The 25,946-nt window shown below is 37.9% G+C and overlaps 1 protein-coding gene across 5 annotated transcripts; it reads right to left on the bottom strand.

Moving 5' to 3' along the window:
* Nucleotides 1–1,595: 1,595 nt before the first annotated feature.
* Nucleotides 1,596–25,749, bottom strand: rpl11 (ribosomal protein L11). 5 transcript variants are annotated; one of them, XM_069895701.1, is made up of 6 exons: nucleotides 25,651–25,749; nucleotides 13,299–13,449; nucleotides 12,375–12,481; nucleotides 4,578–4,709; nucleotides 1,786–1,896; nucleotides 1,596–1,672 (listed from the first exon to the last, which is right to left on the bottom strand). In XM_069895701.1, exons 1-6 carry the CDS (start codon nucleotides 25,654–25,656, stop codon nucleotides 1,643–1,645), a joined length of 537 nt encoding a protein of 178 aa, XP_069751802.1. In that variant the 5' UTR covers nucleotides 25,657–25,749; the 3' UTR covers nucleotides 1,596–1,642. The 5 variants fall into 5 exon arrangements, 3 of the variants coding, with proteins under 3 accessions (XP_069751802.1, XP_069751805.1, XP_069751803.1); XR_011343545.1 differs by lacking the exon at nucleotides 1,596–1,672 and adding an exon at nucleotides 3,308–3,439 and having other exon boundaries at nucleotides 1,798–1,880; XM_069895704.1 differs by lacking the exon at nucleotides 1,596–1,672 and adding an exon at nucleotides 3,333–3,439 and having other exon boundaries at nucleotides 1,808–1,880.
* Nucleotides 25,750–25,946: the final 197 nt, after the last annotated feature.

The following is a 25,946-nucleotide window of genomic DNA, read 5'->3' as shown; positions in this document are numbered from 1 at the left end:
TTCAAGAAGGGAGACAGTTCCAGCAACTCAAGACCTGGAGGACAGTTTAAAACAAAAGTTGCTATCACAGCGAACAGACCACAGAGTCAGCACAATATTCTGATCTCAGTTCTTCACTTAAGGCATCACCTAGCTTCTTCCCTCATTTCTAGAAACATCCTAACACTATGCTTTCTATATAGTCTGCATCCTTAGTGTCCATCTGTCATAGAGTTTTACAGGATGGAAACCTTTTGACCCAACTTGTCCACACTGACCAAGTTGTCTGCCCAAGCTAGCCTGTTTGACCCATATCCCTCTAAACCTTTCCTATCCATGTACTTAGAGCAGTTCATTCCATGTGCCCACCATCTTCTGTGTACAAGAGGTGTTCATCATATTCTTTTTAAATCTTTCCCCTCTTTCCTTAAATATACATCCTATAATTTACACCCAAGGGAAACAAAGACTATTTATCTTGTCTATGCCCCTCAAGCTTTGAGAAAAATTTATGAGGTCACCCCTCAGCCTCCTAGGTTCTACGGGAAAAAAAGTCCAGCCTATCTTTATAATTCAAGCCTGAACCTTTTCTGCATCCTTTACTGTTTAATAATATCTTTCAACTAGCTGGGTAATCAGAAGTGCACATAATAATCCAATGATCTCACCAATATCTTATACAGCCACAATATGACATCCCTGTTCCTGTATTCACTATACTGACCGATGAAGCCAGCTGTGCAAAATACCTTCTTCACCACCTTTGCCGTCACCTTTGTGGAACAATTCTAGAACACTCACCAGTGCTGACATTTGCTGTGCAAGTCCTGCCCTCATTTAATCTACTAAAGTGAATCACCTCACACTTGTCGAAATTAAATTCCATCTGCTATTCCTTGGCCCACTTTCCTAATTCATCTAGATCCTGTTGTAATCTCAGATAACCTCCTTCATTGTCCACAATACCACCAATTTTAGTGTCACTGAAAATATACCAACCATGCTACTACATTATCATTTAAGTCATTGATATAGAGGACAAATAACCATGGACCCTACACCATTCTCTGTGACACACCACTGGTACGCTTCCAATCTGAATAACAACCCTCAACTTCCTTCTGCTGCCTCCAACCATTAAGCCAATTCTGTACTCAGTTGGCCAGCTAGATCCCACGCAATCTGACCTTCCTGAGAAAACTACCATCTAGAATCTTGTCAAAAGACTTGAAGCCTTCATCAATCTTTTGCTTTAAACAACCTCTCTTTCCATAAGATTATTTCTTTCCCTCTTTGTGTCTTCATAATTATAGTTCATAATTTCTTCAATTAAGCTGTGACACCACACTAATCTCAGCAAAGGAGAGGAAGGGGGTGCCAGGGAAGTAAGAAATAATCCATTTCCAATCATTTGCTATCGACTGATAGCAACCCCAACCAACCAATTTTCCCTTGCAACCGCTGCAACCGTGCCTGCCTGTCCCGCATCGGACTTGTCAGTCACCAACGAGCCTGCAGCAGATGTGGATACACCCCTCCATAAATCTTCGTCCGCGAAGCCAAGCCAAAGATTCTGCCCATTACAAATTACAATGATGTTCACAAGAAAAAATAAATTGATCATAGATTAGATTTTTCCTTTATTAATTGTTACAAAACACATTTATTTTCCTGGGAGAATAATACCATCATACTGCAAACAAAAAAAAGAAAAGTAAAACATTAGAAAGTGCAATGTCTTCGATACATATATCAATTTGTAAAGACGATCCACAGCAATGAATTAAATTTTTAAAGCTGTGGTACCTTTTGCTGAAACCAGCGCATGGCCTCCTCCTTGCTGATCCTGTGTTTAGCTCCAATGCGGCCACGTTTACGCTTTTTATCACCAATGCTGAAGCCTGGTCTTCCCAGAACCTCCAAAACAAGGAGAGACAAGCATCACACCAAATGTGTACAGGTACAAGGAATGTTCTCTTCAGTAATGTCAGGAGCATACATTCCCAAGCAGAGGAAAACAAAAAAAAAAGAATGGTTTAACTTAGCAATTAAAGCCATTGATTTCAGTTGATAAATAGAGATTCTAGGGAAGACTAAAGCTAGTGATAAGGGAGGAGCATGGTTGATATAAGGATATGGTTGAACAGATGGATAACAGAAGTAGGACAAGAGAAAGGGTAGAAGGTAAAATGAAGACAAATGAAATGATGGAATGAAAAAAGTAATTAAATAATCCCAGATTATAATTTTTAGAGTGATTTTTATGATAATAAGTGAACCTTATGTGAACCAAGAGCTCAAGTGCAGCTACTAGAACAAGTATTTTTTTTTAATAACTATTTAAACAGAAATGGTCAGAAATTAATTACCTTAATCTGAATACTGATTATTTGATTTGTAATCAAGTATGACATTGATTATCAATTTCATTTTAGTGTGGTCCATAAATTGACTAGAAAATAAATTGTTTAAGATTGGACAATAAGTGATTGTTTATACATCTATTGGAGTAATAAAAATATATCAAAGATGTGTGTTTCGTGCATAAAGTCGATAAATTATTTAAAAATGACTGAGGTGCCAGCCTAGGAAGATGAATATACAAGATTTGGACAGGAAAGATCCATGTGAACAGTGCAACTGTTCACAAGATATTCAAGATTATGGGTTATAAAAATGTCAGCAAAAGTGTAAAAAAAAAATCCAGTTGATGTTTTCAAAACTAAAACTTTTCAAGTGCACAGTTAAACAGAAGAAATTGACTTTTTAATCTATCATACTTAAACATGTTTTTCCAATGAATATAAATGCTTACTAAGAGAACCTGTAATTTTCAAGAACTGTGTGTATTTAAGAAATTTTAATTTTAAAATTATATATATATAAAAAAAGAACAGGAATAGATTGACAGTAGTAAAAGAAAAGCACAAACAACATTTTAAGTGTTCCTACTTTCTTTCAGTGGATCCAGGGGATACTTGTAGGACATCTGCCTTCATTGGAGCACTCCGTTTGCTACAACATGGTCTAATACCACCATTCAGAGACTCCACAAAAGTTATTATAAACAAACACCAGTGTATGCACTGCCACAGCAAATTATGACCCAAACTATTTCAAAGTTGTGAGTTGCATCATTTGCACCTGAGCAACTGACCAATCTGAGCGTATTAGCTTGTGGAACAGCATACTACAACTCTAATCAATTTGAAAAGATTTGAGTAACGGTATCTTCCATTCTCCCATTAAAGGTCACTAACTGTCAGTTGGATGAAAGAACCATTAATATTAGAAAATTTCTTATCATGCTTGACATATTATTACCTACCCATCACATACTTTCCCTTTCTCACCAATTTTCTCCCCTCCCCTGAAGGCATGCACTCCTTGCTCAAGTGCAGTTCCAAAGAAGCCAAGTTCGGTCTGTTACCATGTCCAAGCAGCCATTCTTCGTCTGTGACTAAAGACAGTAAAGCAGCAATAATCAGAAGCATTAAACAAGCTCTACAGCTACATAGTTTTCAACTGGTGAATTCTGTAAGGGCAAATTTCTGTCACTCAAACATCTGTAACCAATGGAGTGGCAGGGGGAATCACCTGAATACCATATTCTGAGAGGCACTGGCAAGATCAATCCCCAGTAGCTCTAACATGAGAGTTTACAACTTGGGGGTCATAGTTTTGTGAAGGTTGTATATTTTTGAAAATCTCTAAACAGAGGAGAAAAGATGCTCAATGAATTTTTGAACTTTAACAGGCAAATTAGATAGATGTATCAGGCAGGAAAATGAAGAAATATGGAACCACTAACCATTTTGTCTTAATGTTATTTGATTGTTCAATATATATCAGAAATGGAGGGGACAAAAGTTATCTTATTTCAGAAGAACAAATGACCTGCTTTGTACTGCTGGAAAATGACATTCAGTAATAACATCGGTGAGATCACTGCCCTGTCACTTTGATCATTAGACAATTGACTGAGAAAATGGACCAGAAGCCATCTAATGCTCAAATTATTTTAAATGATCAATCTACACTTCCAAGGAAAAATGAAAAAAGAATAGGAACCTTAAAATTGTGTGAGTACATTCGAGTTTTTGTGACGATATAATCTCAAGAAATTGCATTAAACTATTTTTTGACCTAATTGCAATGGTCAATATGATTTATCATTTCAGAATTTTGTTCTGAACGTTGCAAGTCCAAAAATCACCAGCTGTATACCAGAGATTAAGAATTATAAATTTAAAACCCATGTATGAACTACAAGTTCTTTGCAGCATAATGTTAGCAAGTACAATTTAACAGAATCTCTCACCTATCATCCCAGTTCAGAATGGCATCTCTAAGAAACATATTAAAAATGAGTCCCGAATTGTTTTCTAGATCATTTTAAAAACTATTGTGTGTGGATTTTTTTTTTTTGCTTCCTTTATTCACAGCACTATTAAGAGTGACCTGGTAACAGAAGTTCTTGGCCTGGAGTTGATGAAGCTGGACTGGGAAGAATGTCTCACAAGGGGGAAATAGTTTTGAGTCACACACTTCTAATCACATTCTCACAAATGTTGTAATCCTAAAAAACAGCCACATACCACATAAAAATCCAAACCATAGATACCAATGCTTGGGTCATACTTGATACCCAAATCAATATGTTCTTGAATACCAAAGCCAAAGTTGCCAGTGTTAGAGAAGTTGTTTTTCCTCAACTCATATTCACGGACCTGTGAAAAGAATAAAGTTTTAAAAAACTAAAAAGAGCTTCATTTTTAACAACATGTATTAACAATGAAATGTTAGTTTTAAGAAACCAGCATCAATAGTAGTTAGGTTCTTCTGAAAGAGAAAAGATGCTGAAGTGAAATTTTTGGGTAGACTTTAGTTTTTAAAAAAAGTATACTCCAATTGGAGGATCTAAAGAGTTCAAAAGTAAACAGGAGAGATATTTTTAAGTACCAGTATCAAAGAAAAAAAAGCCTGTATTTTGCATATGTATGCAAATTATTCAATTAAAGATTACGTTAACATCTATCGCAGAATTTGGTTGCAGATGACTGGATATTCCTTGGATGTATTTAACCTTAAATAATGCAATTTGAGTACTTGGGATAAATTTATAGGTTCTGCTTTTGGAATAGCAGTTCCACATCAATTTTAAGAATTTATGCTGGTTGATCTATCTACAGCACTCGTCTCTACAACCAAAGTACATTACAAGTAATACAAAGCAGTATATATTTTGTGAACAAACTGCTATAGCTTAATGTGTGCGGTAGCTGTGTACAGGCCTGTGCAAAGCTGGTAATAGGCCCAGATCAGATGGAAAATGCAAGCCTAATTTCAAACTGCACATTGTCCAACAGCCTAGTTATCAAGATCAGTATGTTGATTCTCTGATTCACACTGATGGTGATGTCTAGCTAGGAAGTCAGTTTGACTTTTTGACAGCTTCTTCTTGCAATTTGGCACGCCTCCTCTTTTTCATATTTTTTCATTGTTTAAATCTTTTTGGTAATTAATTTTGCTTCTACCCACTGACCAATAGATTATATAATATTGGTAGTAATATTTTAATATTAACCAATAAAACAAGAATCAATGTAAGTGTGTAATTTTTTTGTTACTTTACTTGCTTAACATTGGTTAAAATATTTCCTCCTCTTTATAATAACCTAACTACTAATCCGATAATTAAACATACCTGGAGAATATGTGCATAATTTAGAAGGTTTTTTTTTGGATTTTGAAAATTTCTCTATCTCGTCACCTTTTACTTAAAACCCTCTTTGCAGGACAGAGTTTTTAATGATTGGCATAGATTAGGTATTAAACTTTTCAAAGTCCTTTTATTTGTAATAGTTTTACTTCTTTTTGAACAATTGTCGGCAAAATTTAACTTACCAAATAAACATCTTTTTAGATGTTAGACATTTTGCTCAATCTCAGATTCCCAATTTTCCGCAAATTCCAAAGGTGAATATTCTTGAGTTACTTTTGGATTTTCAACTTTCTCACAAAGGTTTAGTATCTTTTATTTATACTTGATTTTAGTTAAGATCAAGAGTGATCGGGAACAGGATTTGAATCTTTCATTTACTGATGAGGTTTGAGATTCCATTTGTAATTTGATTAATACTACTTCCCTTTATGCACAACATTGTTTATTGCAATTTAAAGTGGTCCATAGAGTACATTTACCTAAAGCTAAATTAGCTCATTTTTATTCAGATATAAATCCTCTATGTGACAAATGTAAAATTTCAGAGGCTTCCTTGGTTCACATATTTTGGTTTTGCCCTAGTCTAGAAAAATTTTGGAAAGATATTTTTCACACACTATCTTAATTCTTAAGGTTAAATTGGAACCTTGCCCTTTAATTGCTGCTTAGAATATCTGACAACAGACTCGCCAAGGCAAATAGCGCCTTTGGAAGACTACACAAAAGAGTCTGGAAAAACAACCAACTGAAAAACCTCACAAAGATAAGCGTATACAGAGCCGTTGTCATACCCACACTCCTGTTCGGCTCCGAATCATGGGTCCTCTACCGACATCACCTACGGCTCCTAGAACGCTTCCACCAGCGTTGTCTCCGCTCCATCCTCAACATTCATTGGAGCGCTTTCATCCCTAACGTCGAAGTACTCAAGATGGCAGAGGTCGACAGCATCGAGTCCACGCTGCTGAAGATCCAGCTGCGCTGGGTGGGTCACGTCTCCAGAATGGAGGACCATCGCCTTCCCAAGATCGTGTTATATGGCGAGCTCTCCACTGGCCATCGTGACAGAGGTGCACCAAAGAAAAGGTACAAGGACTGCCTAAAGAAATCTCTTGGTGCCTGCCACATTGACCACCGCCAGTGGGCTGATATCGCCTCAAACCGTGCATCTTGGCGCCTCACAGTTCGGCGGGCAGCAACCTCCTTTGAAGAAGACCGCAGAGCCCACCTCACTGAAAAAAGGCAAAGGAGGAAAAACCCAACACCCAACTACAACCAACCAATTTTCCCCTGCAACCGCTGCAACCGTGACTGCCTGTCCCACATCGGACTTGTCAGCCACCAACGAGCCTGCAGCTGACGTGGACATTTATCCCCTCCATAAATCTTCGTCCGCGAAGCCAAGCCAAAGAAAGAAGAAGATATCTGATAATGATGATGATGTTTTATTGACTTCATCTCAAAGACGAATTTTATCTTTTATTTTATTGATAACCAGACGTGCAATATTGACCAAATAGAAAGATAGCACCATACATACAATAGTTAAATGATATTATGTCTTATTTAAGCTTGGAAAACTAAAGATGCAAATACTAATTTTTCAAAGACATGGGGCCCTTTTATAGACTATTACCATAATCTAAAGTTTTAAGGCTGTCTGAACCTCGTTGTTGTGGTGTCATTTTCCAAGTTGCTATCACTCTATACTCACATGCTAGGTTTTTTTTCTAACCTTGTCAAATAGAAGGGGTTTTGATTAAAGTTTTTTTTTCGTTGATTACTATATTTTAAATATAACTACGGTTTAGGGGTTTTGGTAAATTTAAATTTATTATATCCTTTATTTTGGCTGTGCTTTGGAATTCATTTGTATGATCATCTTGGAGGGGAATTTTAAAATCTTTTTTCCGTGGCACATCCATAATTGTGCTGTACAAATTTATTGTTACTGCAATTAATAAAAATATTTTTAAAAGAAAAATAAATTACTACGAATATTGTAAAATCTATTGGTCAAATTTTCACAAACTTTGCATCTCTATTGTATTTAACATAAAATATATTTGTATAAAAAGTATCTTGCATTAACAGTAAACAAAAAATGAAAACAAGTGTATAAAACGCAAAAGGCAGCACTAATAATGAAACAATTAATTTAAAACCTAATGTATCTTTTATCAACAGGCATTGAAACGAATCACAGGCCTGACTACTCAAAGTGAAAGCATTTATCTGCTGTCAAAGCCAAGTTTCTTGAAATTTAATTAAGAGATGGTAGCATAAATAAAAGCTCACACTTGACTGGAGGGAGAACTCATGCTTTTATTAGCTTACAATACAGGTAGAGTTCATGAATAGGCTTCAGAGGGGTTCTAGGTTTAGGCGGGAGACCAGGGTCCCCGGGGGAGGAGCCAGGAGATGGGACAAGTTGTTAGTACAGGACACCTAGTGAATCCCAGTTCACTACATTCACCCCTTCATTCAGAATTAAGGGTCTGTGGATGAAGAGCCAGTAATAGACACAAGAGAAATATTTACAATACTATTTACAGATTCAGGCAGTTCAGGGGTCTAGAGATCCTGGTGGAGCACCTTAGCACCGGGGGGCCTTGGGCTCCTTGAGTCTCCTGGTCCACCTGTGACGGAAGGGTAGTGCGCTGGGGCTCCAGCGCGACGACAGAGGGGAGTTCACTCTCCTCCTAAACCGGGTCCCCTGAGGGCCTGGGAGGGGGTGGGGGGATAAAAGCTCAGTAGATCGTGGGGTCTCTGAGGCAACCGTTCCTCTGTTCTGGTGGCTGCCAGGTCCCTGATGGAGACGGTGTCCTCCCTGCCATCCGGGTACTGCACGTAGGCGTACGTGGGGTTGGCATGGAGCAATTTCACTCTTTCCACCAGGGGGTGGGTCTTGCTTCTCCTCACGTGCTTCTTGAGAAGGACAAGACCAGAACTAGTGAGACAAGCTGGGAGTGTGGTCTCTGATGCTGACCTTGTGTCAAATGTAAATGTGAGCTCATGAGGAGTAGCATTGGTCGCAGTGCAGAGTAGCGACCGAATTGAGTGGAGCGCGATGGGGAGGACATCCTCCCAGCGTGAGTCTGGAAGGCCTCTTTGCTTCAGGGCAAGTTTGACAGCCTTCCAGATTGTGGCACTCTTTTTCAACCTACCCATTTCCCCCGGGGTTTGTAACTGGTAGTCCTGCTGGATGCGATGCCCCTCACCAGCAGGTACTGACGCAGCTCATCGCTCATGAAGGCTGAGCCACGGTCGCTATGAATATAGCTGGGATATGGGTCATAACGGACGAGGCTGACATGCCTGGGCATAGGATGGCAAATGGCCAGCAGGAGTACTCAACAATGACTGAAAGAAAGTAGATGTTCCTGTTCATGGAGAAAGCTCTGGAGATTGGCACCGTGGTCTTCCATGGTGACCTTGTCGAGGTAGGGGAAGGTAGGCTTCAACACGTACTCATCTATCATCCAGTCCATCTGCCGCTGGAAAATAGACACCCCATTGGTAATACCGAAAGGGACCCTCCAGAACTGATAGTTATCAGTTAGCCTCAAATGCTGTGTGCAGGCGGTCCTCGCTACGGATTGGCAGCTGGTGATAGGCAGCTTTCAGGTCGATGGTTGAATAGACCCAATACTGCGCAATATCGTTCACTATATCTGAAATGTGAGGGAGGGAGTATGCGTTCAGGAGTGTGTATCTGTTAATTGTTTGGCTATAGACAATCACTAACCTAGACTTGTTTTCCCCCTTTACTACCACCACTTTCGCTCTCCACGGGCTGGTGCTGGGTTTGATGATCCCCTCCTCCAGCAGGCGCTGGGTCTCCATCTTTATAAACTCCCTGCCTGCCGCACTGTACCTCCTGCTCTTGGTGGTAATGGGCTTACAGTCGGCAGACGGGTTTGGGAACAGTGCAGGGGGTGGCTGATGTTCAGCATGGAGTGGCTGGAAGTGGGTCCTGCTTTTGAGGGCCTTCCATTCCAAACTGTTACCGGGAGAAGGGGACCAGAAAACTCCACGGTCACACTTTTAAGGTGACACAGGAAGTCCAGACCCAACAATACTGGAGCACACAAATCATCTAAAAGTCCCCCCCCCCTCAAATGACAAATGAACTATACAATGTTTCTGTACATGCGCCGAATGGGAGTGGGGCTAGGAAGATTCGGTAATTAGATGGGTACATTTGTAAGTTATATTTTTGCACAGTCCACGAGTCCATGAAATTTTCCGTGGAGTCTGTGTCAATCAGGCACTTGGTCGAATGTCCATTTACCTTCGCCATCGAGTTGTGAGCTGGTGAGGTTTATTCTGCTCAAAGACCAGTGATGCTAGGTTGCTGGAAACGCCATGTTCTTCCCTCGAGTGGCCCCCTCAATCCTGAGTCAATCTGTTCAGGTAAGATGGTGCCAACCTCGTGGCGCGGCAAAATGGCCGCCCTCCTTCCTCCTCTGATGATGGCGCTGAATTCAAAATTGGGCAACTGCAAGATGGCCGCCGAGCCTTTTTGCATCATTTCCATAGGCGGTGAGTTGCGCAACAGGCGATCTCAGGTGGGTCTTGGGCAGACGGCTTGGGACTGGAATCAGATCCAGGAGCAGTACAGGCCATGGACTTCCCAGATCCCCCTTCGCATGTTAGACCTTCGTCCAATGTCCCTTCTTCCTGCAGTGGGAGCATGCCGAATCTTTAGCTGGGCAGCAGGCACAGGGGTGCTGTCCCTTGCCGCAGAAAATGCACTCCTGGGATCAGGAAGTAGCAGCCATTACAGCAGGTGCTGCCATAGAAGGAACAGCTGGTCCTTGGAGGAGCTCACCTGAGAGTGCGAGTTCACTGGCCTCAAGGTCGTTGTTCTCGAGACTGGCCAGCTCGACATGGCTAGCGAGGTCCTTCCTTCCCAACTCAAGCAGTCACTGCCTCACTTACCTCGAGCAGAACCCTGCGACTAGGGTGTCCCAGACATCTTCCCAGACGTGGCTCGAAGCGGGCTCATACCTCCACTTCTTAGCCAGCTTCCACAGATCCAGCGGGTAGTCGTCAATCGACTCTCCAGGCCATTGGCAGCGTAGGGCAAGTCAGTGCCTCTCAAGGACCACATTCGGGGCCTTCATGTGGTGGGCCTTCAGCACCTCAACGGCCGCCTCGTAAGTCGGGCAGTCTTGGACGATTGTGTACCCCTTTGATCCTACCCTTAAGATGAGCGCTGAACTCTGGAGCTCGTCCATATGGAAGACATTGCTAGTCGCGTTCAGGTAGGCCTGGAAGCAGTCTAGCCAATATGCTAACTCCTCAGCCACGTCGGGTGACTGGGGGTCTATTAACAGCATACTGGGCTTGAGTAATGTCTCCATCCTTGTTTGTAAGCTGATAAAACTATAGCACAGATAAAAGCTCACACTCGACTTGAGGAAGAACTAACACTTTTATTAGCTTACAACACAGATAGAGTTCACGAACAGGCTTCAGAGGGGATCTGGGTTTAGGCGGGAAACCAGAATTATATACAGGTCCCTGGGGGAGGAGCCGAGAGGCGGGACCAGTTGTTAGTACAGCACACTTCTAGTGAATCCCAGTTCACTACAGAGATGTGTTGAGAGTGTGTGTGGGTGTTTCACAGGCTCAACACAGATATCTATTTATAAACCAATTATACAACCCAACAAATATATGAGCACAAAGAAACTGATGGGGGAAGACAGGCTCTATTGAGCAACCACTTGATAGCAAGGCAGACACGATCACTCATTCCCACGCGATGTGCATGCACAGTGAGTGTTGTGGTGGTCTTGAGAAAAGGGAAAAGATATCTTTTTATTTGTGTGTATGGCCACCACCATAAGATACATAAAATAAATATGGAACATTAGTGGTTTCAGTTATCTGCATTTATTTATCTATATTTTATCTGTATTAATTTTTTATGAATATTCTTTAAAATATTAATATTTTGTGCTAAAATATCCCCTTGACTCTCTTGACAATATCAATATTATTTAGCAAGGCAAAGGAACCCCCTTTGCCTCTATCAAGAGGAGTAGGCCCCCTCAAAATCGAAGGCCCTTGACAACTGGCCCACCTCCTCCCCACATCCACCCCACCCCCACCACCGTTCTGGCCTAGCTGTGTATGCATGATTTAATGAGTGTCAAGCCAAATGTTTACTTCAAATAGTAAGAAAAATCATGTTCCAGATAGTAATTGATAAAATTAACAGAAGATCTTTATTCAAACAAAGATGCGTTGACAAGAATGCTTCAATTGTAATCACACACAAAAGAACAAGAAACCAAATTGACATCAATTACTCAAATTGATGATTTTTTTAAAATTTCCAAAAAAAGTATTGGACAATGGATTCACAGCTTCATTTATTCTCATTAGCAGGACACACATATCCATATCCCAAGAACCAGGCACTCATAATCAGTATTTGGAGTTAAAGAGACAGTTATGCCTCAGTCATTTGGATACAATTCAAATCATGCCTGGTCAAAGCATGAAAGCAATTTCTCTTTCCCGCCATTTTCTAAAATTATATTAAAAAAGTAAAAGGAAAAGACAACACCCTTTAAAATTAAAAAGTTAAATTATCGATTCAAAGAGAAAAAATGTATTTTTAGAAGCCATTATGAAATACTGCAGAACTACTTACTTTAAGGCCCTTTTCCAAGATTTCTTCAGCTTTAGCACCACGGACTGTACAGTGAACAGCAATCTTTTCATTTCTCCTGATGCCAAAAGATCTCACAGTGTAGCGAGCTAATGGAGGATAGATTTTATACAGTGCTTTTTAAAATCAGCAGAATAATTTAAAACATAACATTATTTTTTTATAACATAACATAACAATTACAGCACGGAAACAGGCCATTAGGCCCTTCTAGTCTGCACCGAACCAAACACCCCTTTCTAGTCCCACCTCCCTGCACAATGCCCATAACCCTCCATCTTCTTCTCATCCATATACCTGTCCAACCTTTTCTTAAATAATACAATTGACTCCGCCGCCACTATTTCTCCCGGAAGCTCATTCCGCACGGCTACCACTCTCTGAGTCAAGAAGTTCCCCCTCATGTTACCTCTAAACCTCTGCCCCTTAATTCTTAACTCACGTCCTCTTGTTTTAATCTTTCCTCCTCTTAACGGAAATAGTCTATCCACATCCACTCTGTCTATCCCTTTCATAATCTTAAATACTTCTATCAAATCCCCTCTCAACCTTCTACGCTCCAAAGAATAAAGACCTAATCTGTCCAATCTCTCCCTATACTCTAGATGCTTAAACCCAGGTAACATTCTGGTAAACCTTCTCTGCACTCTCTCCACTCTGTTTATATCCTTCCTATAATTAGGCGACCAGAACTGCACACAGAACTCCAAATTAGGCCGCACCAATGTCTTATACAGTCTCAACATCACCTCCCAACTCCTATATTCCATGCAATGATTGATAAAGGCCAGCATACTAAAAGCCTTCTTCACCACCCTATTCACGTATCAAAAAAAGTTGACATTGAAGGCACATAGATGCAAATTCTTCAAATTGTCCTGCAACTTTTTATAAAGTTCAACTCACCTTTGGAGAACACAGGAGTTTGGCCCGTTAGTTGCTCAAGTACTTTGGCAGCTCGAGTAAGTCGATCACCACTTTCACCAACGCAGATATTCATGCAAAGCTTTCTGATACGAAGCTCGCGCATGGGGTTTTCTTTCTTTTCACTCTGTTCCTGAAAGGAAAGATCTTTTTAGAAACAATTTTTTGCAGACATTAAAACGTTTACAGATGACCAGTGTGACATTACTTAAAGCCTTCTTTCCTCCTCTGTTCAGGGTTTCCTTCTCTTCCTTTAAAAAGAGTTGAGAAAAGATATATTAGCTATGGAGTCTTTGCAGAGCAAGGTCACCAGAGACAAGGGGCTTAGATATGAAGAGAGATAGAGAGAGACACCTGGGACTATACTTGCTGGAATTCAGAAGAATGAGGGGATAAGATAGGAGCAGGAAAGTGGTTTCCACGGATAGGTGAAACTGGAACGAGAGAATTCAGGAGATTAGATTTTGGACAGAGATAAGGATAAACTGCTTTTCCCAAAGAGTGGCGAATATGTGGAATTTTCTCCCAAGAGATCAGTAGAGACCAGCTGATTAAATATATTTAAAACATGCTTAAATAGATTTTTCCGTCGTAGGATGATGGAGAAAGGCAGGTAGATGGAGCTCGAAGGGCCTATGTATTATATGTTCTAATGCAAGTTATCTTTTGTGATTTTACCTCTGTAACTTCCCCACTAAATTTTAGAATAGCAATGGCAGTACACATAATAGTGGATGGAAGAAAAGTCTATGAGGTTTTCAAACCTTACAATATAATTAATAATTTCACATTATTATTCCAATCAACCTGGCTAGAAATAGTATTTTCAGGTACATGGGTACATGACATGTGAGTAAAGTACAGGTCAATAGACACATATAATTGATAATAAGAACAAATTGTGACTTTTTTCCTGTGATCCATTTGTAATAATTAAGCACAATAAATTTTACAACAAAATCTCAAGTTCCACATTTTCATGTTTTTTTTAAATTTTTTTATTTTTCACACTATTAACCATATTGACCAAGATACATACAGAGATTTTCTTCTTAAATATATAGTGTCGTTTTCTCCCCCTTTCCCCCCCTCCCTCACCCCCTTCCCCATTTATTTGAAGTTCAATCTATAAGATACATTAAACCCGCTAAACAATGTTGTCACTTAATAAAAATAAACAAGAAATTTTACTGAGTCAGTTCTTTTGGTTATCTTCTCCTTCTGTCATTTTAGGTGGTGGAAGTCCATGGTAGGATTTCTCTATTGTGTTTCATGTATGGCTCCCATATTTGTTCGAATATTGTAATGTTATTTCTTAAATTATATGTTATTTTTTCTAATGGAATACATTTATTCATTTCTATATACCATTGTTGTATTCTCAAGTTGTCTTCTAATTTCCAGGTTGACATAATACATTTTTTTTGCTACAGCTAGGTCTATCATAACAAATCTTTTTTGTGCTCCATCCAAATCGAGTCCAAATTCTTTGTTTCTTATATTACTTAGGAGGAAGATCTCTGGGTTTTTTGGTATATTGCTTTTTGTGATTTTATTTAATATCTGGTTTAGATCTTCCCAAAATTTTTCCACTTTCTCACATGTCCAAGTTGCATGAATTGTTGTTCCCGTTTCCTTTTTACAGCAAAAACATCTGTCTGATACTGTTGGGTCCCATTTATTTAACTTTAGAGGTGTGATGTATCCAGTTATATTGTGTATCCAGTTATATTGTATCATGCGTAACCTCTTGTTTATTGTATTTCTCATAGTTCCGGAGCATAGCTTCTCCCATGTTTCATTCTTTATCTTTATGTTTAGATCTTGTTCCCATTTTTGTTTCGGTTTACCGTTTGTTTCCTCGTTCTCCTTTTTTTGCAGTTTGATGTACATGTTTGTTACAAATTTTTTAATTATCATTGCGTCTGTAATCACATATTCAAAATTGCTTCCTTTTGGTAACCTCAGACTGTTGCCCAATTTGTCCTTCAAGTAGGTTTTCAGTTGATAGTATGCAAACATTGTATCATGAGTTATATTATATTTATCCTTCATTTGTTCAAAGGATAATAATTTATTTCCCGAAAAACAATTTTCTATTCTTTTGATCCCTTTTCTCTCCCATTCTCTAAAGGAAAGGCTATCTATTGTAAAAGGGATTAGCCGATTTTGCGTCAATATTAGTTTTGGTCGTTGGTAATCTGTTTTATTCCTTTCTACATGAATCTTCTTCCGAATGTTGAGCAGATGATGCAATACCGGTGAATTCCTACGCTGCACCAATTTTTTATCCCATTTATATAGTATATGTTCAGGTATCTTCTCCCCTATTTTATCTAGTTCTAATCTGGTCCAATCTGGTTTTTCCCTTGTTTGATAAAAATCTGATAGGTATCTTAATTGTGCGGCTCTATAATAATTCTTAAAGTTTGGTAGTTTTAAGCCTCCTTGTTTGTACCATTCTGTTAATTTATCTAGTGCTATCCTCGGTTTCCCCCCTTTCCATAAGAATTTCCTTATTATTTTCTTTAACTCCTTGAAGAATTTCTCTGTTAGGTGTATTGGTAATGACTGAAATAGGTATTGTATCCTTGGGAAAATGTTCATTTTAATAGTTTATCCTTCCTATCAGTATTAGTGGAAAGTCTTTCCAATGCTCTAAGTCGTCTTGTAATTTTTTTCATTAATGGATGGTAATTGAGTTTATATAGATGGCCGAGGTTTTTATTTAGTTGTATACCTAGGTATCGCACTGCTTGTGTTTGCCATCTAAATGGCGATTCTTTCTTAAACTTTGTGAAATTCGCATTATTCATTGGCATTGCTTTCTTTTATTTGCGTTGATCTTGTACCCCGATACTTCTCCATATTCCTTCAATTTCATACGTAATTCTTTTATTGATATTTCCGGTTCTGTTAAGTATATTATAACGTCATCTGCAAATAGACTGATTTTATATTCCTTCTCTTTTATTTTTATCCCTCTTATTTTATTTTCTGTTCTTATCAGTTCTGCTAGTGGTTCTATAGCTAACGCGAACAGTGAGGAAGATAGTGGACATCCCTGCCTTGTTGATCTGCTTAAGTTAAATTGTTTTGATATATATCCATTTACTGTCACTTTCGCCAATGGTCCCTTATATAATGCTTTAATCCAATTAATATATTTATCTGGTAGGCTGAATTTTTGTAGTACTTTGAATAAATATTTCCATTCTACTCTGTCAAAGGCCTTCTCTGCGTCTAAAGCAACCGCTACTGTTGGAGTTTTATTTCTTTCTACTGCATGAATTAAGTTAATAAATTTACAGATATTGTCTGTTGTTCGTCTTTTTTTAATAAATCCAGTTTGGTTTAGATTTACTATTTTTGGTACATAGTTGGCCAATCTGTTTGCTAATAGTTTAGCTATTATCTTATAATCTGTGTTAAGTAGAGATATTGGTCTATATGACGCTGGTGCAAGTGGATCTTTCCCTGTCTTTGGTATTTCTGTAATTATTGCTGTTTTGCATGAATCTGGTATACTTTGTGTTTTATCAATCTGGTTGATTACTTCCAGGAGGGGAGGAATTAATAAGTCTTTAAATGTTTTATAGAATTCTATTGGGAATCCATCCTCTCCTGGTGTTTTATTGTTCGTTAGTTTTTTTAATATCTCCTGTAATTCTTCTATTTCAAATGGTTTTACTAATTTATTTTGCTCCTCTGTTTGTAATTTCGGTAGTTCAATTTTAGTTAGAAATTCATCTATTTTGTCTTCCTTCCCTTCATTTTCAGTTTGATATAGTTGCTCGTAGAATTCCCTGAAGTTTTCATTGATCTCCGTTGGATTATATGTAATTTGTTTGTCCTTTATCGTTAATGCCAATACCATTCTTTTAGTTTGTTCTGTCTTAAGCTGCCACGCTAGAATTTTGTGCGTTTTTTCTCCTAGCTCATAATATTTCTGTTTTGTCTTCATTATGTTCTTCTCCACCTTATGTGTTTGTAGTGTTTCATATTTTATTTTTTTATCTGCCAATTCTCTTCTTTTAGTTTTATCTTCCTTTATTGCTAATTCTTTTTCTATATTTGTTATTTCCCTTTCCAACTGTTCTGTTTCCCGATTGCAGTCCTTCTTCATCTTAGTTACATAATTTATTATTTGCCCTCTGATGAATGCTTTCATTGCATCCCATAGTATAAACTTATCTTTCACTGATTCCGTATTTATTTCAAAGTACATTTTAATTTGTCGTTCAATGAATTCTCTAAAATCTTGTCTTTTAAGTAGCATGGAATTTAATCTCCATCTATACATTCTTGGTGGGATGTCCTCTAACTCTATTGCCAATAACAGGGGTGAGTGGTCCGATAATAGTCTAGCTTTATATTCCGTTTTCCTAACTCTCCCTTGAATGTGGGCTGATAACAGGAATAGATCTATCCTTGAGTATGTTTTATGTCTACCCGAATAATATGAATATTCCTTTTTCTTTGGGTGTTGTTTCCTCCATATATACAAAAGTTGCATTTCTTACATCGATTTAATTATAAATTTGGTTACTTTGTTCTTTCTGTTAGTTTTTTTTCCAGTTTTATCCATGTTTGAGTCCAAATTAAGGTCAAAATCCCCTCCTATTAGTATGTTCCCTTGCGTATCTGCTATCTTCAAAAAAGATATCTTGCATAAATTTTTGATCTTCTTCATTAGGTGAATATACATTGAGTAAATTCCAAAATTCTAAATATATCTGACATTTTATCATTACATATCTCCCTGCTGGATCTATTATTTCCTCTTCTATTTTGATTGGTACATTTTAATTGATTAATATAGCTACTCCTCTGCCTTTTGAATTATATGATGTTGTTGTTACATGTCCTATCCAATCTCTCTTTAATTTCGTGTTCCACTTCAGTTAGATGTTTCTTGTATGAATGCTATATCAATTTTTTCTTTTTTCAGTAAATTTAACAGTTTCTTCCTTTTGATTTGGTTATGTATTCCATTAATATTTAAAGTCATATAGTTCAACATAGTCATTTCATACTTTGTTTATCTTTCCTTTCCATTTCCTCATCACCACCTTCCCTTCTTATCCATTTCTGTTTTCTTTTTTTTTTAAACACATTATAAGACAACATTTCTAAAACATAAAATATTTCCACTATTCTCATATCTAAAATTCCTTTAACCCCAATAGTCCTTCCCCTTTCTGAATTGCCCTTTGTCCCTTGTCGGGCAACCACATCTCCCCTCTCCATTTGGATTTGCGAATCCGCTCGCAAGCGTCAACTGATTTCGCAGAGACTTTTATTCTTCCCCACCCAGCTCCCCCCCAGAAAAGATTTTAATCTTCATATATAACAAAGGTCACTCTCTTAATTCCCTCCTTACTTCCTTTCTTCTCTTTCTTTCCCTTCTTAGTTTTATATATATATATATAGTTTGTTGTCATTTTTGTTCTTGTTACATCTCTTCATCTCTCTGTCTGTTTTGTAGTTGTTCTGCAAATTTTCGTGCTTCTTCCAGATCCGAGAATAGTTTGCTTTGCTGCCCCGGAATAACTATTTTAAGTACCGCTGGGTATTTTAACATAAATTTATAACCTTTTTTTCCATAGGGTCGTTTTTGCTGCATTGAACTCCTTCAGGAGTTCAAAACTTATATCTGGATAGAAAAAAATGTTTTGACCCTTGTATTCCAGTGGTTTTTTGTCTTCTCTTATTTTTTTCATTGCCTTCTCCAATATATTTTCTCTTGTTGTATATCTTAGGAATTTTACTAGAATGGATCTTGGTTTTTGTTGTGATTGTGGTTTAGGGGCTAATGTTCTGTGTGCCCTTTCTATTTCCATTTCTTCCTGTAATTCTGGTCTTCCTAGGACCCTGGGAATCCATTCTTTTATAAATTCTTTCATATTTTTGCCTTCTTCATCTTCCTTAAGGCCCACTATCTTTATATTGTTTCTTCTATTATAATTTTCCATTATATCTATCTTCTGAGCTAACAGCTCCTGTGTTTCTTTAACTTTTTTATCAGATTCTTCTAATTTCTTTTTTAAGTCATCTACTTCCATTTCTATGGCTGTTTCTCATTCTTCCACCTTGTCTACTCTTTTTCCTATATCTGTCATGATCGTCTCTAATCTATTCACTTTTTCTTCTGTACTTTTTCTTCTTCTTTTTATTTCACTGAATTCTTGTGACTGCCATTCTTTTACTGTTTCCATATATTCTTTTAAAAAAAAAATATCCATGTACTTGCCCTTCCCTTCATCTTCCACTTCTCTGTGTTCTTCCTCCTCTTCTTCTGAGTCCACTCCAGGATCTGTGTCCTTTACCTCTGTCTCTTCTGGTTTTCTTGTTGGGTTGTTTGTTTTATTTTGTTGGGTATTTTTGGTCTTCTTATTTTTATTAAAAGTGTCTTGGTGTTGGTCTTCTTCCTCTGGGTTGGTCATCTGTTGTTTCTTTGATTTCTTATTTTTATTCTCTTCCTTCTTATTCTCGTTATTTTCTATGTTTTCCTGTTGAGAGTCTTGCTGTTGTGTTGTAGTTGTCTGTTTCAGCTGTGGAGATTTACTCCTCAGCTGGTCCCCCCTCCCGTCAGTGTTATTTTTGTCTTGCGAATCCTCGCGCATGCGCGGTTGCGCACTTTTGTTTGGCTCCGTGAGCCATTTTTGTAGTCCCGAGTTCGGGGTTTCCACTGACTTCAGGGAGCGGACTTCTCACTCCATGACGAGCCTCCTCGGACCAGTAAGGCCTTCCCCTTCCTCCTCCGACGTCTTTCCTCCTTCTTTTCTTCCCGTTGTCTTTGGTTTTTCTTTCTTCGCTGCCATTTTCTCCACACTTTCACTTTGTTGTGGTTTCTATGTTTGTGCCTTTGTTTTTTCTCTATCTTTTTTTAACTTTTCTGGAGAGGGCTGGAGTTCCTCTACCGGCCACTACTCCATCACGTGACTCCTCCTCAACATTTTCATGTTGCTGTCAGAAATGAGCTTGAATTATATTGATGACACTGTTCCATAGTCAGAATCAAATTTTACGACTGTTTAAAAAAAATAAATGCATTCATATTCAACATCATAATTTCAAATATCTTAAATAGTCTTCAAAGCAGGTTGCAAAAGCTAATGAGATTACTTCTGTACATCCTGTGTAAATTAACTTTGATCTTCTAGATTCTAGAAGATTCACATTTCTCACAATAGAAATCGTCTATGGTTTAAATGGATAAAAATCCAATTCCATCGAGGTATAATTTTTAACAAGTCAAACCCACATGATTTCAACTTCTGAATTTTCTTCAGTTTTAAAATCTGTTTACAAGATTTATTGAAAATTACTTCCTCATATAGCAAGCTGAATATAAGCCTTTATAAAATTTAACCACTTACAAGAGTTAGAAATCACTGCTCTGAAAAATAAACTCAAAAAATTCAATTCATCTTAACATTCAATTTTAGTTCTCAAAATTAATTTATGGTTTATAACTAAGTTGCACTACTACAGCACTAAAAGGGGAATTTAAATACAAACTATTATGAACAAGAGACAAAAACGCCAATGTCCAAACAAATGATTATTGCACTCAACTCCCATCCAAAAGCATTTCCAACACATTTTGAAAGCTCTTCAAATCTTACATTAAAAATGTCACCATGTAAGCAAACATGGTCTAATGCCCAAATTAAATTTGAGGCAAATTTATATCCTCAAGTTCTTGCAGCGTGATTCTCTGGAGAAATAACAATTTTCCCTCCCCCCCTTCAACAAACTTCTATCTAAACAACAACTTGAACTATTCATTTTTCTGAAACAAAATGTTTCCTGTTGGCAACATAGGGTCCTGTTGTTGAGTAATGTTAGTTGAATGGGAACATTTATACCCATCTGAGACTACTACTTGAATCCTTGGTGTAACTATCATCTTAAAATGACACTTACAGGAATGTAATCCAGATTTTGTGCTTAATCCTTAGAAATCAACCATGGATCCACATCTTGGTTTTTTTAAAATTTTTTATTTTTCACACCATAAATCACATTAGCCATGATATACACTGTTTCTTTTTCACACATATACAGTGACTTTTTCTCCCCCCCCCCCTTTCCTCCCAAACCACCCCCCCACCCCCCCCTCTCATCCATTTTAGGTATACAATCTAGGTTGCATTAAGCCAGTCAGACAATGTTGTCATTCAACAAAATTACACCAGAAATTCTACTGAGTCCATTCTTTTCTTTCCTTCTCCTTCCATCAACTTAGGTAATGTTTGTCCCCGGTAGGTTTTCGCTATTGTATTTAATGTAAGGCTCCTATACTTGTTCGAATATTTCAATATTATTTCTTAACCTATATGTTATTTTTTCTAATGGAATACATTTATTCATTTAAATTTAGTAGTTTCTTCCTTTTAATTTGGTTATGTATTCCATTAATATTTAAAGACATATAGTTCAGCGTAGCCCTTTTATATTTTGTTTATCTTCTCTTTCCGTTTTTCCATCATTACCTTTCCTCCTTTTCCATTTCTGTTTTCTTATTTTCAACTCTTTATAAGACAACATTCCTACAACATCCAACATTTTCCTTATTCTCCTATTTCTATCTTATTTATCCCCAATCTCCCCTTCACCTCCTGAGTTGTCCTTTATCCCTTGTCGGACAACCACATCTCCCCTCTCCATTTGGATTTGCGAATCCACTCGCAAGCGTCAACTGATTTTGCAGTGACTGCTATTTCCCCCCACCCCGCCTCCCCAGAAAAGATTTCACTTTTCATATGTCACAAAGGTCACTCTTTTAATTCCCTCCTTATTCTCTCTATTCCATTACCTTCCCTTATTAATTCTTGTCTATACTATCTATATTTTCCTCTAAGTACAGATACATTCATGTATGCTCATTGTCTCTATTCACTCTTATACCTCTTTACCCGCATACATATCAATCGTGATCATTTTTACTCTCATTACCCGTCTTCATCCCTCAGTCTATTTTTGTCTTTACCCACATACATATCAATCGTGATCATTTTAACTCTCATTACCCGTCTTCCTCCCTCAGTCTATTTTTGTAATTGTTCTGCAAATTTTCGTGCTTCTTCTGGATCCGAGAATAGTCTGTTTTGTTGTCCTGGAATAAATATTTTCAATACCGCTGGATGCTTTAGTATAAATTTATACCCTTTCTTCCATAAAATCGCCTTTGCTGTATTGAACTCTTTTCTCTTCTTTAGGAGTTCAAAACTTATATCTGGATAAATGAAGATTTTTTGCCCTTTATACTCCAGTGGTTTGTTGCCCTCTCTTACTTTTTCCATTGTCTTCTCCAGTACCTTTTCTCTTGTAGTATATCTTAGGAATTTTACTACAATAGATCTTGGTTTTTGTTGTGGTTGTGGTTTAGAGGCCAATACTCTATGTGCCCTTTCTATTTCCATTTCTTGCTGTAGTTCTGGACATCCTAGGGTCTTAGGGATCCACTCTTTTATAAACTCCCTCATATTCTTGCCTTCTTCATCTTCCTTAAGGCCCACTATCTTTATGTTATTTCTTCTGTTATGGTTTTCCATTGTATCTATTTTTTGAGCTAGTAGTTCTTGTGTCTCTTTAGTTTTTTTATTAGATTTCTCCAATTTCTTTTTTAAGTCTTCTACCTCTATTTCTGCTGCTACTGCCCGCTCTTCCATCTTGTCCATTTTCTTTCCCATTTCTGTTAAGGTCATCTCCATTTTATTTATTTTCTCTTCTGTGTTGTTTATTCTTTTTCTTAAATCCTTAAATTCCTGTGTTTGCCATTCTTTAAATGACTCCATGTATCCTTTAATAAGAGCAAGTATATCCTTTACCTTGCCTTTCTTTTCTTCTTCTATTTCCCTGTACTCTTCCTCTTCCTCTTCTTCTTCCTCTGGGTTGATCATCTGTTGTTTCTTTGGTGCCCTTTCCTCCTCTTCTTTCTTGTTTCTATTGTCTTCTTTGGTCTCTTCTTGCTGCAGGTGTTCTGCAGCTGTCGTTGCCGGCTGTGGAGATCGACTCCCCAGCTGGTCCCCCCTCCCGTCGGTGTGTTTTTTTTCCATGCGCGGTTGCGTACTTTTACTCGGCTCTGCGAGCTATTTTTGTAGTCCATTATTTACCGACCTGAGGGAGCGGGTTTCTCTCTCCGCAGCGGGCCTCTTCGGACAGGTAAGGCCTTCACCTTTTTCCTCCTTTGTCTTCTCTTCCTCTCTTCTTACCGTTGCTTTCGATTTTTCTTTTTTTGTCGCCATCTTCTTTCCACCTTTATACTCACTTTTCTGTAACTTTTATTTCTGTGCCTTTGTGTTTTCCTTTGTTTTTCCCGACTTTTCTGGAGAGGGCTGGAGTTCACCGTCCGGCCACTACTCCATCACATGACTCCTCCCCGAGCTAAGATGAAGTTCAGTGACATCACCTTGCCCATGATCCACAGAGACATTTATGCTCTCTGGAGAGAGCATTGTGGAGGGAAGCTTCCCATGTGCTGCCCATTCCAATCTGCCACATCTTGGTTTTCTTGTTGCTATTTACATTTACATTATAGAAAGCACTATTTTCTGGTAGGGTGTGAGGTGATCTACTCTTTTAGCTATTTCATTAGCTTCTTGTTAACACCCAAACTTCATTGCAGACATTGCTTTATGCAGAATATTTTCTACATAAACAAGAATAGTAATCTGCAACCTAGATTGTATACCTAAAATGGATGAGAGGGGGGTGGGGGTGGGGGGGTGGCTTGGGAGGAGGGAGGGGGGGGGGAGAAAAAGTCACTGTAAATGTGTGGAAAAGAAAAAGTGTATATCATGGCTATTGTGATTTATGGTGTGAAAAATAAAAAATTTAAAAAAAAAACAAGAATAGTAATCAAAAGTTAGCACAAATAAAATAAAATTAGCTAAGGACAATCATCTTCAGACAATACAAAAATGTAACCTATTCAGGGCATTTCATGATTTTTGTACAGAATATTCAATTGTCACTGACACCAATTTCTTGTGATGGCATACAGATAAGACACTAGCATATAACTAAAGGCTGGTATCTCACTCAGAGGGTGATGAAAGTGTTGAACAAGCTGACAGAAGTGGTGGATGCAGGTTTGATTTCAACATTTAAGAGAAACATAGCTAGATGGGAAGGATATGGAGGGCTAATGGTCTGGGTGCAGGTCAATGGGACTGGGCGAGAAAATAAAATTGGTACCAATTAGATGGTCGAAAGGGCCTGTTTCTCTGCTGTGGTGAACATAAATCACTGAGATATATATCTGTACCCATCCGTCTATCTATATATATCTGTATCTATCTATGTATATATATATCTATATATATATATATATATATAGATATATATACATAGATACAGATACATATATACAGATAGATAGATACAGATACATATATACAGATAGATAGATACAGATATATATATATATATCTGTATCTATCTATCTGTATATATGTATCTGTATCTATCTCTGTCTGTATCTATCTATCTATTTGTATCTATGTATCTGTATCTATCTATCTATCTATATATATCTCTATCTATCAATCTATATATACATATATCTTATCTATCTGTATCTATCTATATATATGTATTTATATATATATCTGTATCTATCAATCTATATACATATATCTTATCTATATATCAATCTATATGTATCTATCTGTCTGTATCTATCTATCTATCTGTATCTATCTATATATATGTATCTATATATATATGTACCTGTAACTATCTATATTTACATATTTGTATTTATCTATATATCTGTATCTATCTATCTCTATCTATATATCTGTATCTATCTATCTATATATATCTGTATCTATCGATCTATATATCTGTATCTATCTATATATCTGTATTTATTTATCTATATATATATATCTGTATCTATATATCAAATGTGTAAAGATTTAAACAAAAATGGACTTATCTACTCATTACCTGCCCCAACTTGGCTCCTGAAGTAACTCCCTGCCTCCCAGATGATAACGTCTTTAATATAGTACAACTCCATAATAGGAAATGCTGCATTCATCGACCACCCAACGCTTAAATTACTTTTTGCCCCTTTGCAATAAAACATTACATCTGCCATAGAAAGCATAGGAAGAAACATTGAGCAAACGACAGGATGGGGAACCGGCGTTACCCCCTCGCAACAACTTGTGGTCGAATTTTGCCTCCACCAAGTGACAGCGAAGGAGCTTCTTCTGTTCTGCATTATATTAATAATTAAAATTCGCCCTCAACCCCGGAACCTCCTTGAAATGAGAGGAAGTGTCGAGAAACCGTTCCCTCATCGCCTCCTTACCGCCATTGCCAGTGCAGAAAGGATAAGGCAGTAACAGCTCAACGCATCGTTTCAGGCCCCGACTCGGGAAGCACAGTGCGCATGCGCGGGAATCCTGCTGGCGCGTCAGGTCCCGACTGGCAGAGCCGGTTAGGCCTATGCCTGACCCTCCCTCCCTCTCTCTCTCTCCCATTCTTCCCCCGGGGGCCCAGCCTTTAACACAGACGTCTGTCTTCTTTTTTGCTCATACCTTGAGGAAGGGCTCACGACTGGAACTTGGTGGTATATCATTCATTACCTCCTTTGGATGCTGAGAT

This window comes from Narcine bancroftii, chromosome 8, assembly GCF_036971445.1.
Source record: "Narcine bancroftii isolate sNarBan1 chromosome 8, sNarBan1.hap1, whole genome shotgun sequence".
Lineage (NCBI taxonomy): Eukaryota > Metazoa > Chordata > Chondrichthyes > Torpediniformes > Narcinidae > Narcine > Narcine bancroftii.
This window is presented reverse-complemented; position numbering and strand designations above follow the sequence as displayed.